This window comes from Ciona intestinalis, chromosome 11 (assembly GCF_000224145.3).
Source record: "Ciona intestinalis chromosome 11, KH, whole genome shotgun sequence".
Classification (NCBI taxonomy): Eukaryota; Metazoa; Chordata; class Ascidiacea; order Phlebobranchia; family Cionidae; genus Ciona; species Ciona intestinalis.
Genome location: NC_020176.2, coordinates 4161227 through 4181169, shown reverse-complemented (window position 1 = coordinate 4181169; position 19943 = coordinate 4161227). Strand labels below are relative to the sequence as shown.

At 39.3% G+C, this 19943-nt stretch overlaps 3 protein-coding genes across 5 annotated transcripts; 2 read left to right on the top strand and 1 right to left on the bottom strand.

Moving 5' to 3' along the window:
• Positions 1–128: 128 nt before the first annotated feature.
• Positions 129–7046, bottom strand: LOC100177061 (serine protease inhibitor). 2 transcript variants are annotated; one of them, XM_002128165.5, is made up of 8 exons: positions 4739–4898; positions 3918–3976; positions 3375–3564; positions 2853–3042; positions 2341–2515; positions 1630–1795; positions 873–992; positions 129–700 (listed from the first exon to the last, which is right to left on the bottom strand). In XM_002128165.5, exons 1-8 carry the CDS (start codon positions 4818–4820, stop codon positions 333–335), a joined length of 1350 nt encoding a protein of 449 aa, XP_002128201.1. In that variant the 5' UTR covers positions 4821–4898; the 3' UTR covers positions 129–332. The 2 variants fall into 2 exon arrangements, with proteins under 2 accessions (XP_002128201.1, XP_026692527.1); XM_026836726.1 differs by lacking the exon at positions 4739–4898 and adding an exon at positions 6841–7046 and having other exon boundaries at positions 130–700.
• LOC100183382 lies at positions 6396–13607 on the top strand. The gene is made up of 13 exons (XM_026836784.1): positions 6396–7072; positions 7271–7511; positions 7999–8109; positions 8368–8504; positions 9593–9812; positions 9966–10056; positions 10144–10413; positions 10834–10930; positions 11141–11225; positions 11286–11625; positions 11682–11839; positions 12047–12214; positions 12609–13607. Exons 1-13 carry the CDS (start codon positions 6396–6398, stop codon positions 13041–13043), a joined length of 3030 nt encoding a protein of 1009 aa, XP_026692585.1. The 3' UTR covers positions 13044–13607.
• On the top strand, positions 13506–18524 carry LOC101242245 (corticotropin-releasing factor-binding protein-like). Of its 2 annotated transcripts, none has more exons than XM_004226658.4 (8): positions 13506–14071; positions 14866–15106; positions 15425–15503; positions 15827–15984; positions 16655–16868; positions 17206–17339; positions 17742–17856; positions 18285–18524. In XM_004226658.4, the coding sequence occupies exons 2-8, from the start codon at positions 15044–15046 to the stop codon at positions 18401–18403; spliced, it is 882 nt and encodes a 293-aa protein (XP_004226706.1). In that variant the 5' UTR covers positions 13506–14071; positions 14866–15043; the 3' UTR covers positions 18404–18524. The 2 variants fall into 2 exon arrangements, with proteins under 2 accessions (XP_004226706.1, XP_026692544.1); XM_026836743.1 differs by having other exon boundaries at positions 16655–16889.
• The last annotated feature ends 1419 nt before the right edge of the window (positions 18525–19943 follow it).

Here is a 19943-nt window from a genome sequence, read left to right as displayed (position 1 = left end):
TTTGAAATGTTTTCGACTATTCGTTTATAGTCAATTGAAGGTACGAGTTTAGCTTTAGTTTCATATCAAGGCTTCATTGGCAAATATTTGACAACCTTTCGCCCGCGATAATGTAAACACACGTCCAGCTCTGTGAATACGCATTGAGGATATGTATGTACGATAAGCGTTGTGTACAGTGAAAAAAACACGACTGAAAATAAAACGACATGAAAGAAATAATGAACTTGAACGGCAAAGTTGCCTCGATGAAAAAGTGTTGACCGGTAACGTTTCGTCCGGCGATGTGTCTCTTGATTCCCGGCTTTTTTACCGTGGTCGTGCAACACTGTTCACCCCACGCTCGGTCGCACGATTTTTCCAACAAAAATGAGCGCACCTGATGGGTCGTGACGTAGCGCGAATATGAACGGTTTATTGACCGTTACTTGCAAGGATGTTGAGCGCAACGAGATTCCAAAAGCTGTTGCCCCAGCGGCTTCGACGCCTGCTTCGTCTGCGCTGAGTACCGCACTGTGGCGCGCCTCGCTTACATACAACTCTCTGTTGTTGCGCACCGAAAGTCGGCTGAAATCCGCGTTGATACTGAATATATCACGGATGCCAAGCCCTTTCAGTACTTCCTTTATATTCTCAGCGTAATCAACTTTAAATTTGGGCAGCTTCACTGAGCATAATTGCTGCTGTCGATTTCCTCTGCCTGCGTTGAAAATGGTTTATTGGTAAGCTAAAATCATTAGTTGCCGAAAACGTCAATCTCCTTATTTATAAGCTTCGTGTTAATAATAGAGTGAAACAAAATAACAAAATAAGTAAAGGTCAGTTCTTTAGTTTGAATAGGTTTGGTTTGTTGCTCATTTTGTGTCACTTACGTGTCCATATTTTGTTGAACGCTCGTGTCATCTTTTCTTGCATAGTAGTGACACCGTCGTCATAAAAACGCGAGAAGTTTCCCGCTGAGTGTGGACTCATGATAACAAAACTGAAACTGCCTGAAAAGGAAATAAAGCTTACGATTTGCAAACCAAACGATTTCCTATACTTGAATGTCTGTATAGCATGTATATTAGGCTTGGGGAAGATGGGACACACTTTCGCTATATTTTCTCATCTCATTTGGTAGTAAACAAAAACCATTAAAGTAATTATAAAACCGTATCCTTACGACTCCCATAGACCGTTAACCGTTGTTAATTGTTTAAAACATGATCACGATATTTGGATATTATGTGCTATAGTTAGCCTGTCCCCCCCACCCTACTATACTTCACGAAAAATTAAAAGCGCTAACAATCGCTAAATATGCCGTGTTTCAAAACAAAATGTTTTCTTTTACATTTGTTAAAAAATTGAAACACTTAATACTTTTACCACAAAATGGCCGCCTTCCACATAGGATATTAATATACGCACAAACCATATGATACCATCATTTAACAAGACTTGTATTATAACGACATGTGTCAGTACTACCTATAAATATGTTCGCCTCGCTGTAACATATTCTGCGGCAATCGTGAAATTACATGTGTGGGTTTGTAAACCATAATTTATACGTCTGCTGCATAACCTGACACGCCCACTCCGCACTATACTGGTACACATATGCTTATAAATGCATTGGCCTACCTCCTAAGCTTAGGACAGTAACGCTTGCTTGCAGGTCCCGGTTGTTTACCCTTGTACAGAATGTGTTTTTACTTATCATTGTCTCCACCCGTATTGACTCGTTGTTGCTGACTCGGAACCGGCGCATGCGCGTTAGAGACTTCTGGAACGGTATGTCCCACTTCGCCTGTAAAAACACGTGTAATCTCGGTTAGTCTTACAAGGTAATAAACCTTCACATATAGGTTAGCGTGTATATTTTCTACTCCCACTGTACAAGTTATATCGTTCTTACCGACAAACAATGCCTATGTATTCATCAGTTTAGTTGTTGGATCCCTCTACCGGTGGATTGTTAGGATATCACTTTTGTTTTAAGTCGATGCTTTTTTAAACAATACGACATTGGTGGCACGTATTCTCCGTATATAAAGGTCATGTAAAGGTTACCCGTATCAAGCTACAGCATTGTGTGATATTCATGTCCAGAAATAATTCTCAAGTCACGCTTTCAATAATTTGCGTAAAGAACATGTCCACTGCGAACTATTAACCTTTCAGCTGCGCTCGTTGGTTGAACAATAAGCCAAGTTGATTAGTTTTTCAGTATAAACGTCAAATGTAATCCGGTCTCGGTCGATGCGTCGATCATACGGACCGGTATGGCTTTTTGTTAATGCGCTAATTTCACGTTTACGGTAGCGTCAGTAGATCATGTCACTATAATCGTACCTTTAAGTAAATTGCATTGACCAGATACATCATCGTGGCCGAGGAGATGGCACCGACCGGTACCAGCTCCTTAATGAGCTTCCTTGTCCTCTTTTTTACGTATTTGTTGATTTTGTTCCGGCTCTCTTCCGGCGCTCTCCGGAAATCCAAACGTCTCGCTCGACTAATCTTCATTCTGTATAAGTGTATTTGAATGTGTGAAATGATGACAATATAAATTTCCATAAGGACAATGGTCGTCCTTGTGTCGCTCTATATTACGATTACCCGTAGGCCATATATGCGTTAAGTGCATTCGGCGCTCTCGTATATTTGGAACTAATTACAGAAATACTTAATCAGCAGGTCGAAATTAACTTGACCTATTTCGAGTCGAACGCTCACATAAATTCGTGACAGACGGCCGTCAAGTATTCCCTCCTTTTATAAAATGTTTCCGTATTCGGTCTAGATTAATTTAGGTATTGAAATTGCCATAGGGTCACACAGGTCGCATTTCAATAGAAGCTTACCTGTACAGGTCTGTCCTGTACGACCTTGACAGTCTAATTCCCCGGTCGACGTAGATTCTACTGGCTTGTTTTAATTTGTATGAGCTGCTCTTCTTGAATATGCCGTCATACATGTCATTCATGTCACTTTCACGTATCGTATCCAGGCCTGTGACGTCATTAAGTTGTTCCAACGAAGTTCCATTCAACGCTGAAGTAGAAAATTTTATGAATCAATTTTGGTAATTTTTTTCCCACTTCGTGGCAATTCACATTTCACGGTTCACACTTAGTATGGGCAAGCCTCACTTGTAACCTGTGTTTTTGGAGGACGAGTTTTAAAACACAAGTTTAATCCCAGCCAATTAGCAAACGCAATTAACGGTTAACATTTTCTTGTCTGTAATTGCAGCATGGGCCCGTGTCGCAATGTCCAGCAGTATACAATTCCGAACAGCGCTCTTTAATTTTCTAGGAATGCTTAAAAAAAATTCTCCTCTCCGAAAAAAAAATCTAATATATCTCAGTGTTTCCTTATCTTACCCGGTCGCAGTGTTGCCAGTGATGTAAAAATCGACAGCGGCGAAAACACGACGTTGTCCTCGTTGTCCGACGCTATTTCGTTGAGAAGTTTAAAAGCGAAGTTGTTGACCAGTCGTGCCGCTGGTTTCTCAAAAGGCGGTAACTCGACTTGGTCGATGGTTAGTCCGTCCATTTTCCCAATCTTCGTGATCTGAACGACATATTTGCCATTTTGTTTCAATCATATATCTCGCGTATATATTTGGCTTAAGTTTGTAAATTACTTAAAGAATACACAGCAGTGTTACTCATACAACTGTAGTATGCGATTCATATGCCATACAATGGAATAATGGGATATCGTGTTCATTGCTGCATACGTTTCCAGTAACCGGTACATTTAAATTATAATAATCCCATTACGTTAGCGCCGCTGTCCCACGGGTAAACGGGTAGAAGATCGCTTTATGTAATACCAGGTATAATTGCTTTACTTCCCCCCACCTCGACGTTATATACTCAAATATAGCCACGCTTTATGTTTATATCATTAGTGTCACTCACGCTGGCTTGCCGCGGGTCCCATGAGTTAGCGTCATCCTCGTACTCACCGTAGTCGAACTCTGTATGTAAAGGAAATACGTCAATTACTCAATTGCTGCAAATCACATTTAAATTACGCAATCGCGGAGCAGTTTGTTGCATAAGAGCCAAACTACTCATAACATACTGGTGTTTTAACGTTTAAAAGTGTTTCTAATTACTCACAATAAGTGGCAATCAAACTCGAGGCCCAATTTCGTTCTTACCGTGCAATCTATCATTGCACCGTTTAGATTTAACGGCCTCACGTTAAACGTACTTAAAATTAAATTGGGTGATTATAAGCCGATGCATACATTTCCTATATAGTAGGGCGGGGCAAGATGGGACACCTTTTCATTCTATTTTCCGTTTTATTTGAAAGTAAACAAAGAACGTTCAAAAAATATAAAACAGCATTCTCATGACTTCTATAGATAAGTGTTAAAAACACGATCAGAATATTTAAATATTATGTGCTAAAGGTGCCCTGTTCCCCCCACCCCACCCTACTATATAACTACTACATATTATATAATTACCATATAATTAGTACAAGGTGTACATTTTGACAAAAAAATGTTTAAAAAAAACAGGACAGGCAACTATTTTTGTCGACCAAGAGTAAATACAGTAACCATAAAAAGGCAAACCGAATGTAAATTACTGTAACAATAAAAAGGCACGGAAAGGCTGCTGGTATTTAAAAACCTCGTTTATTGGGGTCACTGCCTCGATAATGTGAGGAATTCCACCGCTGTAAACAACATGGCATTTCATGCTGAGAATAGTTTCACACTTACCGGCTTGCAGGTGCTTGGTGGCGCCGACTTGATAAATCGCAAGACATAGAAACAAAACTCCGTAAGCGCTTGCAGTATACATGTTTATACTTCTTGTTTAGCAGTGAACACCTACGCCTAATAAGGTCCTTGGAATTTAAACTTAGATTTATATCGAGGAATGTAGTTGGTACAGGATGTCCACTAAGAGCATTATGGATGGTTAATCTATATGCGCTGTTTCTCTATGATTTATCAATAACCGCAGTAAATATTACGTATCACTTTATCGCCTTTCTCATTATATTTACTTTCCTCCTATTTATGGTCGGCTTTTCTCTTTAGTTGATGTTAAACTCAATAGCAGGATACACTTGCAGGCCGTTCCGGAGTGGCCGAATTCAATTGGACATGCTACTCTCACGCAACACGAGCCTGAAATATTCCACGCCGTCTAAATATAACTCTCGTAAAGTGCGCGCTGTTTCCTTGGGCGAAATCAATACCCGGAATCCGTGTCCGAAATCTGCAATTTCGAGTTTTAAATCACTGCCTCGCTGCTAATCCAGTCCAATAAATACTTCGCCTAAGAATATTGTGCGCAAGACTTCTCGCTCTGATCTCTTAACTCAGACCTCGCTTACTGGAATGCTTCGGAAACCATTGCTCTACCACCGTCCTTCTCTACAAGTCAAGTTAATTGCTACGTGCAGCAGATCAGTCCCAATCATGGCGCTTAATGCACTTTTTTAATCAAGCTTATTCACGAGCGTCGCGCGACTGCTGCTTTTCGACTCTTGATGCCGCCTCTAATTTCGCGTATTCCCTGAGGACTTATCCAACGCTATCCATCTGAGACTTCTAGCCGTCACATCTGCACAAGTTGTTGCATAAGACGTGGGTAGCATTATCAGACAACCGCATCACCGCCGTCTTTATCCTCCACACAAGCTTTCTCTCGTGAATCGTTTGTCGTTTTTATTTTTTCCTGACTTTATCTCCGATCGCTTTGAAGGCGACTTGAGGTTTAATTATCATTTTTTTATATTAAATTCAATCTCTCTCTTCTCAGACACGATTCATTTTTCGTTTAACTTTCCGCCCAAACGTCAGCACAAGGTTGGGCTGTGGCCGCTCGGTAACTCTTAAAGAATTCCCGTCAAGAGTTTACGCATTGCTTAATAAAGTGTCAACTGCCTATACTCCCCGTCTCGGCCCACGTCACAATACCGATCTTACGTCATAAGGCTGTCACGTGAGACCATAAGTTCGGTAAATCTCCACACCACATGTGGCGCATCGTAAAGTGAGGAGAATTTCCATTTTCGAGGAATTCGCATCACACTACTACGGATAATATAATTTCATTAACCACATGATCTTCTCCTTGGACGAGCATAAGTGGGAATACCACCGACCGTGCTATTATTCATACCCATCGTAAACTAGCAGTTGTTTGGCAAGCCAACCACTTTTATGTTTGTTCTCACCGTTTTAACCCATGCTGCGTCCTGTGACGCTTTCTCACCAACGCCTACAAGCCGCGTTTAGTTATTTTAGTTTAGGATTGTTTTACAAACAGACTAGACTGTAATCGAGAGGACCATATAGACTTAGCTTCACCAGCAATACCTGTGACCGTATGACTCACTTTACTGATTTCAACTAAACTTGTACAATGTATTCACAGGACCCGCCACCACAGTTAATCGAGTATTCGGTTTTCCCGAACGATATTTCTGTTAAAAATGATCCCATTTCCCTGGCCTTGGTTGGGGATACACTGCAACAACCAAAGGTGGTTATCACCCGACTTGCCCTGCACGAAAATTCGAACAACAATAACAATGAAAAGAAGGGAAGTACTTCACATAACGTGGATACACCGACTGCTGGTTCGTCCGCTACAATCAATACACCACCAAGGCATGAACCATCCTCCTCGCAAACGAATATACAACACACTCCGCACGGAGTACATGAAGCGCAGGCTGATTCATTGGCAACGCAGAACGCAACGCAGCGTAGCGAAATTGAACCGAGCAAAGTTAAACCTCAACTTAGTACTGAAAGCGATTCTTCCACAAGTACATACACCTCACACGACGTAAAGGATTCCTCACCTGCTGTGTTTCTAAACAACAACGAAGCTAGGTCGTCCAATTTTCGAACCAGCGGCAGCGAAGATAAAGACCGGTTTTATCCGGTTCATTCAGCAACGCATTTCTATAAGTCGAGTTCGACGTCATCTGACGACAGACCCGGCCCAGGTGACGTCGATGCGACACACTTAGCCATTCCTGATTCGATCCGAAACGCGCGGGCCCTCTTCAGGAAAACCCTCGCCAAACTTAGGTAAGAGATAAAGCTTGAGACTCGAAATACTTACGACCGCACGGTGTTTGGTATACGTGATGTTCCATTATATAAAACCACTTATGGCGAATTCTCCAAAACTCAATTATGTCGATGACGCTTTTGTTTCCGTGGGGTTTATTATTGTTTTCTTCGGTTCGTTTGATTTTTAATTTCAATAACTTCCAAACTTTCCAGACCCAGCTGTTCTACGTCAATCGGCATCGACGTGTTGGATTCGACGCACAACATATCCCACTATGACGTCACAAGCGCAGTGCGTCCGTGCCGCTTCGGTCGTCGCGAGATGGCAACTGTCGAGGGCTTTGTCGAAGTGAATCATGGCCGTTCGGTGCTTCGTATGTGTCGATCACTTCTCAGCGCATCGTCCTACCCACCTCCTGACCTCTTATATCTGCTAATGAATAAGTACTTGCTGGTACGACATTATGGCTCGTTAATTACTACCTTACATCGCTATTTACAACAGGTTCGGCTCACCCGCGCGCGCAACTGTCTTATGCGACATAATCGCAGATATTTCGTGACTCACCGTCACTTCGCCTCTATTTTCGCTCCAACATGACTTGTCGAAAATATGATTAGCCTATCTTCATTATAGCTTCGTATTTAACGTGTTGCATCTATTAGCGTGCATTTAAGAAGCAAAATCACTTCGACACCTCTTTAAAGTAGCACGATACAGACATATCAGAGTAAACAGATTTATTTTTAGACCCACACCTAACTTTACTACTACTGCCACACATATAAACCATTTAAAGCAAAACTCCTTTTACATCAATGCTGATCAGCATTCAGAATGTTAAATAAAACATTAGTTTACGGATCGTAAACTTCCTTACGAAACTAGTTCTCTAATATCGACCCAGTGAATTCCACCTGCCACACACATTACCCCACAGGACACTGACAAGAAATACGAATCCGAGTTGGCTCTGTCTTTCCTCAACACCGTGACGTCACTCCACCCGCCCAATGCGCCACATATACGTCATGATGACGTGTATTTACAAGTAGGTGCTCACTGTAAGGATTTTTCAATGTGAACAAAAGCAGTCAAATCTATACCTAATTTTTGATGCTCTTTCCCACACTTTTTAACCATAGCGTGTTTTAACGAATGTCGTTTTGCTGTTAATTCCCTTCTCTTCGTTTGTTTTAAAAATAATATGATCTTTGCTATCGTTTTCAAAGACATAAATAAAAAACAAATTAAGTTATATAATATATTCAATGCCTGGAAAATCAACTGTTAACATTATCCTACACAGGCAATGGGGGTCTCCCGATCCACGGAGTCTAGTTTATTATCTGCGGCTGGTATTCAGTTGGGTAAAGACTTCGTGTTATGGAACCAAGAACGAACACCAGAATCACAACAATGGACTTTCGTTGATTCTATGCTCAAGTAAGTGATTTCTAACATAAAGCAAGCTGGGGTAAGATAGGCCATGCTTTTTTTAATTTGCAGTTCCATTTGGTGGTAAACAAAATTTAGAATTACGTGACCTCAACCTCACAATTTGATTGCTGTTAATTTTTAAAATCACGACCAGAATATATAGATTATATAGTAGGTTGGGGGAAGATGGGACACATGATCATTCCATTTTCTCGTCACATTTGGTAGTAAACAAAGAGCATTTAAAGAAATATAAAACCGTACCCTCACGATTTCCATAAACCGTTGTTAATTGTTTAAAACATGAACAGGATATTTAAATATTCGGTGCTAATGGTGTCCCATCTTCCCCCACCCTACTATAGGATATTATGTTATATAACGGTATCCATTTTTTACCTACTTATTATATGAGTGTGCCGAAGCAATTAGATGTCTAGGCACTACAGCTGTCTTTACTCCCACTATGATATTCGTGCTATAAAATATAAACAATACTTTTTTTATAGCTTTGGGAATGTTAGTATGGTGTAAAAATAAAATTAATTGTATCCAACGCATAGTCTCTCACACGATTAGAATTAATCAGTTAATATTTATCCAAAAAGGCAATTTAAAAAAAATCCTGCTACTGGTGGGAACAGCGAAAGTAATTGTTATTATTTGGATTTAAGTTTTTTGTAATTTTTATTGCAATTATTTTTTTGTTTTGAGGGTTTTTACGATATACTTGATCAACGTGGGGGTTTAGGGTAATTCCCATCTACGTGGGGCGTTAGGGGTGGCCCCCAGACACAATTTCCTGTTTTCGATACTGTCTTCTCGTCCAGAAAAACTTGAATAACAAACCGACGATGCAAAACAATTTTGTTTTGTGACTCAAATGTTTTTGACGCTGGCACATATTTTGCCGACGTGTCAAAACAAACGTGGTTGGGTTGTTGTTTATTCTCAAGGGGCCAGGGTAAGGATTCTCAACCCCTGAGTCCCAATAGTAATTTCGATGGCCATTAAAGTACGACATGTGGTATATGTATTTTGGTTGTTATATACGTTTTCTATTATTGAAATTATATTTATGTTTTTTTCCCAAGGCAAGCAGCAGAGGATAATGACATGTTACGACGTCACAATGCTGCTGAACTTTTCACGATTGTGACGTCATGGCTTGGCTACGATCGAAAATTATTACGTCATCTTTTCTGGACGAAGTCAAACAAATATCAACTTACGAGCGCCATCCGACGGTTAATGGAATGGCTGCGAATCTCGATGGAAAAAGTTGTGGAATTCAATGAAAACCAGGAGAAAGAGGTGAGAGAGTTATTGCTTTGTAATAAAAACACACACGAGTGAATATTTGATTTAAATATTGTATATTTACACGATTAAGATTGGTGGGAGTTGACAGCTCAAATTTTAATTATTCACATATAGAATAAATAGGGAAATATATTGTCTATACAGAATACCGAGGTCGTGCCCCCAGATGACGTCAGCAATGATGACGAAGCAGCTGATGACGTCAGTGAGTCGGAATCGGAACCAGACGAAAATGGTGAGAATCCAATATCTCGTGAAACTAATCCACAAAATTGGCTATTTTAATTTATTTAACACAAACAACACTAACTTGATGCTTTAGATCAGGTCTTCTGCGCGCATGAGGTGTGGACAAGTCTGCTGCGTAGTTTGACGCAGACCACGCTTGCCGTCGCCGCATGGCTGCGTGAACACGACCAGCATAACTTCGACCGTATCGTTGTAAAGGCGTTGTTTGAACAATTCAATGACGTCAAGCTATCTGTGTTGGACCGTTTGCTTGGGGAATTCCCCTCAACCATTACCCTCCAGCTTACACGCACAATGTTGGAGAAATCTTGCTGGAAAAACTTGAGCCGTATCAGAAGTAAAGGTGACTTGTGTGTGAGGTTTTGGATAACATAACTTATACTTATCTCTCCGAGTGGAAAAGATTAAATCAAAAAAAGGAAATTAACGGCAAAACAAAAATCGTTAAAAAGACACGAGGGTTGAAAATACAAAAAAAGGGGTCAAATAAAACGTGACTAAACTCACAAAAAATTGTGAATTATAACACGTGTGTTCCGTTTTACCCCCACTCACAAGTTACTACGTATGTAAATTTGTGATGGCTGATAATTTTGTCTATATGGCTGACAATTTTATAAACCATTAATGACCACTGGGTTGTAGCATTTTCTAATAAATATCTTGCCCAAGTACTCTTACGTCATTAGTATCCGTATCGAGCATCGAACCCAGGGTCCTTTAGTTACGATGCAAGCGCCTAAAATGTATTTTCCATTAACAGGTGGTTTCCTTAGTCTGCATAGAATCGTCAATCGATATTTTCGGTTTCTACCAAAACTGCCGAGGTCTCTCATGGGTGCATTGATACGCAACAAAAGGTCAATTCATTTCTCAATTAATTTTATTCACATATATAGTAGGGTAGAGTAAGTTGGAAACTGTCTTAATACTGTTTCCTCTAAACAAATAATATTTATAGAATTATATAACTGTATCCTCACGGCTCCAAACAGCGTTGTTAATTTTTTAAAACGCATCCATCCTACTCATATTATGTATATATATATATGGATTCATTCTTTTCTCAGGCTTTCATCCACTGGTGACGGTACAGCCAATCCCGACGCCACAAAATGCGAGGCAACACCCATGGCCAATAAACCTAACGACCAGGTAGTCACACTTGCCGAATAATTCAGTTCGTCAAACATTTATAAAAATGTTCTATATCAGCCCCACCATGAGACCTACGTCATCGATGCAAATCTTAAGCTCTCTAGCGCCACTGTGAACAAGCGAAACTCAAAGGGTGAAACCCCTCTTCATCATGCTTGCATGCATGATCGCCCCGACCACGTGGCTAAAATCCTGGAAATCCCCGGTGTCGATCCTAACTCACGTGACAACGCTGGTTGGACGCCGATCAGTGAAGCGTGTAACCGTGGTCACATGGAATGCGTGCAAGAACTACTGAAGCTGCCTCTCTCTTCAAGTACCACGTTATCAAAAATGACGTCATCGGAACATACGTCACCCGGAGCAACGTCATCGGCACAAACACCTACGATTGAAAGTATGTAACATGATTTTCGCATTTACATTTTGGATATTTCGTTTGTACTTTCTTAGAGCGAAGGGAAACCCCCCTACTCGAGATCGACCTCCTGTCATGCCCGGATGAGGGGATTACCCCTCTACACGACGCTTTAATGAACGGCCACACAGACGTTGCCGAAATTTTGCTCCGAAAAGGAGGAACCCAACTACTGGACGCGAAGAACAAAGACGTAATAAATATATGTTGTTATATTTATACTTGTATTTCGGCTCTTCAGAAAAGTTGGGCTAAGCAACGCTCCAACGTCCGTGATTCTTATCTTAATAATCATAAATACCACAGTAAAGTAAACACACACAGCATTTAGCGGCAAAACATTCTAAAATCTCCCATTTCGACTTTCTGATTTATGAAAATCCTTAATTTATATTCTCAGGGTAAATCTGCTTTGGACGTTTGCCAGTCGGAGGACACTTTACGATCTTTCCTCATCATCGCTTGTTCCCTTGCATCCGAGCAATGCTCCATCGACGTTGCCATGGCGACTAAGCAAGAAGATTCCGCCCCCGTGAAAGTTGATGCAAAAGATGACGATTACGCGAAGGTTGGTGTAATTTGTGTTTTGTGTTTTTAACTACTGACAGGAATATTTGCAAAACATTTTTTTTTGTCCACGTACGTTTCAACAACCCAGTTCTATACCTCATCCCTGCTATCGCCTATCAGTGTTGTTTTTTGTCTTTTTTTCTTATTTAGCACAAAACAAAGAGTGTTTGCATATTTACATAACTTCACTCTCAGTACTCTAAAAGAGCGTTGTTGATTCAAAACACGATTAGGAAATATGGTGTTTTATATACTAACAATATCCATCTTACCCCACGGTACTATATGTATTCATACTACACACTTTAAAATGTAGACATATATATCCACCATACATATTGTACATTGTCCAGTATGTCCCTTATTCAGCTACAAATTTTGTGGGTTCTCAGATTTTACCCCCACCGTTAATGATGGGAAGCCCAGCTTGGATTGGCACCTGTGACAGATACGTCATACTCCTACGTCATCTACTTCACGCCTACGTCACCGAAACGTCATTAGTTCCATTCCTGTGCCTCCTTGGCTCGCAGGAGGAGCCAGAAAGTGAAGAACCGCCCGACCGCATGGACGAGTTTGATTGTGACGTACAATCGCCATTGTTTGAAGACAATGAACCCGCGAAAGAAAGCTCTAATGACGTCAGTGACACCAGACTGCTACGCTACGAACAGGATATGACGTACATACTAAAATGGCGACGCGAGAAATGGGTATTCGGGCAACATTTAAGAAAAATTGTTGACGTCGATAAATTAACGGTGGATTATAAGTTCCATGTTTTTGAGGGCCCGGTAATAGACGACCTGAAAGCAATGTTCCAGTAGGATTACATGATGGTTTATGGCATCGGTTTCCTAAACCTGGTTTGGAAAAGACCAGCTACGGTTTATCTTTCTTGCTTTTCTTCGCCCAGCATACCCAGTATACATTAATTTGGATTGTGGTAGAAGTGTCGTATACTACTGTCTTACCACTAATTAATATATGTATGGGCGACCAAGTTATGAGATGGTATCTTCACAACCCGATGTTGTTGTTAAATTTCGAGTTCTGTGACTCCCGAGGGTTTACCAACGTAAATTCTCGGGCCTTCATCTTTGTCTTAATATGACGTCACCCATAGTGAACCAAAAACCTTATGCAGACGCCTTGATGACGTTGTTGCTATTTCTTTTCACCACACTTTCACACTGAGGCGGTTCACTATTCTAAAACTGAAATCATGCATTACCTTCGGAAAACTAACGGTATTTAACATCTTTGCCAAAAAAAAACATTATTCGTTTCATTGCCCACTGTTGATGTTTTGACTCGTTATTTTTTACGTTTTTCTCAGGCATTTTTCAGGCCAGACTGTCGTTGGTACACGGATAATATAAAGAGCCTCAAAGGAGTGTTTGCTATATTTATGAAACTCACTGAAGCGTTACATGCAGTAAACTTCACTTTTCGTTTTCAGCAATGCACAACAAGATAACGAGTTGTAAAAATGGCACAAAACGTTCATGGCATTAGCACTACACCATGAACAGCACGCGCATTCGTGGTTAAGTTCGTTTATGGTGATGACGTCGCCCCGTCTTTCTTCGGCTGCCAGAAACCTCTCTTACGTCATCAGTACTTTGTAGCTTGTGTAACATCTGGCCGATATTGTTTACCGAAAGACTGAGCGTCTTGGAGTCAACTTGTGAGTTCTTTTCACCACGATTCGTTGCCAGCCCTACACAGCAACCTGTCGCCGATGATGGTACAATCCTGCTTGATTTGGTTTGTTTTCTCGTTGGAAATCCGTGGGAACACGCCAGAATGATTGACAGCGTAAGAATTAAGCATAACCAGGATGATATACGAGGTAACATGCTCATTTCAGTAATGTCCTATGTAAACAACTTCATCTTATTCATGGCCTGTACAAATTTGATTACGTTAGGTGCTGTCAAGTAACGTACTGTACACTATGCTGTAACACACCTAGCTTAGTGTTTTCGACTTAATTTGAACCTACCTGACTAATTGCTGTTTCAATGCAAATTCAATCTCTGGTCTCACCCGAATATTGAACTGTTCGAACTTTTACGCGCGCATGCTTAGCCTGCCGCAGCAACCACGTAAATTCTAGTTATTTCAGCCGGCCGGTTCCTCGTCCGCAGCGTCAAAGGCGCCATTCAATAGACAGCGGTTCGTAGCAATGCCCTTGGGACATGCAAAGGATTTCCGCCCTAAATAACTTTCGTTACAAAGGCCCCACAGTGACGTTTATGTCTTGAAAGTCTTAAGAAACCTTCTCCAAACCGGCTGGTCTTGTTTTAGTATAAACAATACATCGTGCAGCAAATAGGCAATTATGTTGATTAGTGCGGACATTCCAAACCAATCTGGGCACGATTTAATATCTAAATTTATTCACACATTTCTCCAGTAAATACTTAAATGCTGTTGGCGGCTTCCGACAAACATATCGCGCAAATTGCAACAAACGTTTCGTCGCCAACTTCCCTTTTGAGGTACTTCTTTCAGTACAAGGTGCGTAGTAGCGAATGTGCTTAAGGTTTCAAATGCTAAACATTATTTTGATATTTGTTACTGACAACCATTACAAGTCACGTCCTTGGATTTATCTTAACGTCAATCGTTACGTGTTCGCAGACATGAAACATTTTCTGCACCATCATGCGATCCCATCATTCGCAACCACGTTTGAAATCGAGAATCCAATCTCTGAACTCGGGATCCTGACTTTGCCAGGTTTCAGTTCGAATCTACTTTGGCAGTACGGGCAGTGACCTAGGCACAAACGTGAATAATTCTTCAAAAGCAACAAAGGATGGCTTCTATCTTGTACAATGCCTTCTTGTCCGTCGTCGTTGTTGGACTTTGCACCAATAAAGTGAGTATTATGTCGCTTGTATTGCTACGGGCAAATGGCAGATTGAATTATGTATTCTGACATGACGGGATTTTTATTTATCTCTTTGAAAACGATTCCGAAGATCAATTTACTTAAAGAGTGAAAAGAAAAAAATTAGCAGTTAAACAACAGTTGTTAAAGCGCTACATATAAAATGTTTGGGGTAGATCGTGGCTGTTGCACCTAATTTAGGCTATGATGTGTATTCTTGCCTCCTATAATGTTAACTATACAAACATATAATGTTCTCAATATAAATGTTTTTTCATCTGACTTCAATCTGTACTTTTGTCACAGGTTTACAGTAATTACCCAATGAATGTTACGAATCAACCGATCCCGACTTACGAGCGCCATCTACCGCCACAACAACTCGGTAAGTCAACTAACTTAATTAAATGTATCCTATTCTCGCGTGGTGGGACAGTGACATGTGTTATTGGTGGGACAGCGACACGGGTGTTCTTTTTTATACAGGTTGAGCCCGCTTACAAGTTACCATACATGTACCATTATGGATGATTATTGTTTTAATGTATGGCTGACAATTTAGACAACCCATGAGGAAGCACTAGGTTGAAGCGACGTTAGGTGTCGTGCCCAAGAACATAAACCCAAAAAGTGCGGACCCTCGGATAGTCGGAACCATAAGCAAGCGCAGGAAAACCTGACATTATTAATAATAATACCTTTTTTCAGAATGTATTGACATGATAATGTCAGAATCCGAGCTACATTACCAGCAATCTGGTTACGAAGAGATTTGTGGAACTTTCTTTATCGCGCAACCTGATCAACTAATTTCGATTGAAATCGAAAACACAACCGCAGATTGCGATAATGGAGAAACTATTCAGGTAAAACTATTCGCATGTTTATGTTGGTCACGTATAAAGTGAGCAAGGTTCGAATAAATTAATGGAATTTTTTTGTCAGTATGTTCTGTAACGCCTTCATTTATTTCAATCAATGAATCTCATATTTAATAAAAGTTTTACTTAATCTAACTGCCCGCAGTTCTAAAGAACCCTCAAACTTTTAATACAATATTCCTGGGATTATCGTCTCCAGGTGTGCCATCAAGTTAAACTGACGCATTGCCCAAACAGGATATATTATTGTTAGCTTGCAGCGTTACAAACGCCCATAACAAATAAGATGCGGAAGCAACAACTTAAATATTTACATTGATATCTTGAGATAAGCGGAAACTATTGATGATATCTTATATAAGTTTAACGATAAATATGAAATGACATTTTCTCAACCCCCGACTTATTTACTGCCAAATGAGACAATAATAGAGAATGAAGACGTGGACCTTAATCTTTCACCACAATCTAATATTTATCCAATTCCAAGCTAAAACCACTATAATCTACAAAGCATGGACAAATGCACCTCCACTTTTTATCAATCCTTCACCATTTAATATATACTGTTGCTGTAAAGCCTATGTTTTCTGATATTTTGGTTCTTCTGGCATAAATATCTTTTTTCAACTAACTCGCAATTATAAACCCATAGGTTGTTGATGGTTGGTTGACAAAAGATAATTTCTTGCCCGGTATATACGATCATCATTTACCAACTCGGAGCCGGATCTGGGATTATTGTGAGAGAAGAGGGGAGGACGGAAGATTCTCTTTTACATCTTCACAAAACGTGGCTCTTGTTCAATTTCGTGTCTTCCCTGGAAGCGAAGTTTCGATAAATTTTGGTAAAACATCGGCAGACCCACGTGAGTGTATATTACCGCGGGGTAAGATGGACCGTTAGCTCTCTAATATTCTATATTTTCTAGCCTTGTTTGTTTTACAATCAACACCGCTCTTTTAGATTCGTGGGGATACGTTTAGATACTTTGTAAATATTTTTTTTGTTTACTACAAAAGGAAAAACATGATAACTTGTACCATCTTACCCCAACCCTTTTTTTATTAGATTTTTTTGTGTGTTTTGTATTTAGGGTATGGTTTATTTATATAACATGTTTTAAATTTAATACACGAGGTATAAAAACACATCAAAGGTAAACAGGAAAGGACATTTTGTAATAAATCTATATTGTTTGACAGCCTTGTGCAACATCGTCTCACCCACGTCATATGGAGATCATATAATGAGATCCGTCAGAGGGCGCAACTGCACATTTTCAATGATCCAACCCACTCTACTAATCATTACAAGAATTCGAATCCTTCCAAATCAGGTTAAAAAACTACTTTTGTTTTAATTGACAACTAGGTTGTTATGCAAAGGTATTTTAAACTTTATTGATTTTTATCTGTTACGTTTCGTACCTCCAGATCCTTACCAAAATAGACCTTTACAAATATCTCAGTTATGTTTAAGCAAACTCTCGATTTCTTTGTTTATGAAACACCGAAGTATCAGATTTTACTTATACAGAGTTCGGTATAATATTTAAAATATCAAATCTTATTGTACTTGTTATTCTAATACATAAGAGATAAGCCAGACTGCTGTAACTCATTGCGGTGCTTTTCCGACAATTGGGCATAATTGGGCTCAAAATCAATAAAAATGTCTCGTTTAAATACGACTATTTTAAAATGTTAAAATAAACAAATTTTCTTAACACTTTTTCTAGAAATATACCAACTCTAGCTTTGTGGTTCCATATGTTCAAATATTGAAAGGCGAAACTTTCGACTCCAACGATATGAACGTGGTGGCCGAATTTACGAGGCCAACAGTAAGTGACGGTAAGTGTACGTAACTTAAACAAAAAAAACAACAAGGTCACCGTTTCCCAACTTCTTTTTTAACTCGCAGTCTACATTTTCTAACAAATATTGTAAACCCGCAGAAATTTCGAAAAAAAACTACATTTTTTCAAGCAATACTTTATATGAATATTTACACACGACAGATTTCAGATTTAAGTTTTTCGTTGATAAAGAAAACAAACTTTGCAAAATCCTACGTTGCGGTTATACTTTCCAGTATTTCGTTTATATAGGTTGGGGTAAGATGGTCGAGGTTGTTTAATTCTATTTTTATAAAGTTACTGTAGGCCATCTTCACGACTCTGAAATAGCGTTGTTAATTGATAAAACGAGGACATATGGGATATTATGTACCACTGCACTATAAATACTACGCAGCAATAATACATGGCTGATGTTTACAGAAGTTTTGAAATTCACATTGTTTGGGAGTCATGCCGCAGTAAGAATGACGTCATACGGTCACCAAGACAACGAGATCTGGTTTTCATACAGCAGAATTTCCGAACCTTCACAATTCTGACGTTTTGAAATGTTAATATATTTATATTACCTTCGTTTGTTTGGTAATCTCGCACAAAACGTAGGTTGTGCATCGTGTGTAAATAAACGTTATGGGCCGGTGTGATTTTCGTGCCATGTTTTATCATGTCAATTTTTGTTTGGAAAAAAACATCACCGAGATAGCCTTCCACGACAAATGTCAGTTGGGTTATTTTATGTCTGAGAAGTTGTTTTCTGTAAGTTACAGAAAAATTAACAGGTAAAACAGGTACAAAATATATCGCAAAAAATGAGCTAAGGATGAACGAAACATGAACGCAAAGTTATGATGCTATCCAAAGTCCGTATATATACGGAATCTGACACTATCTATTTAATTTCCAATCCGAATATTCTGCTCCCCTTCCCTCCCCTCTAAAAAAATTATTAATATGGGGAATTCCCGAACAAAAACTGACCGGCAAAAGTTCAAAATTTGGAGACACATTTTTCAACAGGGGTCGTGATATTTTTTCGTGCAGTGTGCAAGTTTGAGCTCAGTGTACCAAAATGTGCAGCTAGTGAAGAATCCTCATGTACACGTTACAGATTTGGTTAGTGGGTAGAGGTTAGTGCTTATATAGTGGTTAGTAGTTACATCTAGCAGTAACAGGGTAAGACGGAACAGTTTATCAATATATTTATTTGGAATTATAATGGATTTTATAGATTAATAACCCATCACTTATTTCATTAGAGTAAAGATAATTTTAAAACAATGTTTGTGAAGTCTCAACAAGAACTGGAAGGAAAATACATTGAAAACAGCGTTAACTTTGCTCCTTTAGGCAAGATTGTATTACAGTTCATGTTGCTCCTTCTCACATGAAGAGCGCGGTGAATTTGATTATAAAAATAAACCAGGTTTGTACATCAGTTAATATTCCATAAGTTGTTGTATTCGGATTAATCTTTTTTTAACAAATAGTTTGTAAATCTAGAAGGATTAGAGGAGAATACTAAAACAGGTGAGCTATCTTAACAAATTTAATTTGCAGATTGCATAGTTTGATCCAAGAAGACCCAGACCATATGCAATGCTTTCCATTCCCCATCAGATCTTCTACAAATCACACTTTTCCAAGCAAACCAATGCCCATTGAAAATGTTTGTAGAATACCATCGATCTAAATAATCTAAAGTGTTTGGAATGGGAAAAATTTGTAAAGGTAAACAGAATCAATATTCATATTGTTGCAACTTAATTTATAAATACTTTACTAGACACAATAATATTTTATGTTTATAAGCGTTACTATGGAAATGAAAATCTACAAACTATTACTCTCAATATTTGTCAACCACAATCTGTAAACAAGCAGTACCTCTAAACTGTTGGTGTGCGGCATATAATTGTTGTAGTCTGATAAATATATATAGAATTATTTAAATGTCAATCCATACTGATATTAGAATCGTATCAAGCGGTCCATCAGCATCGCGCTTTGATTTATGGTACACTTACACCAAGCTGCACATTGTGCAAAGAACTCTTACGAGTCTCTCTCTTAATTAGGCTT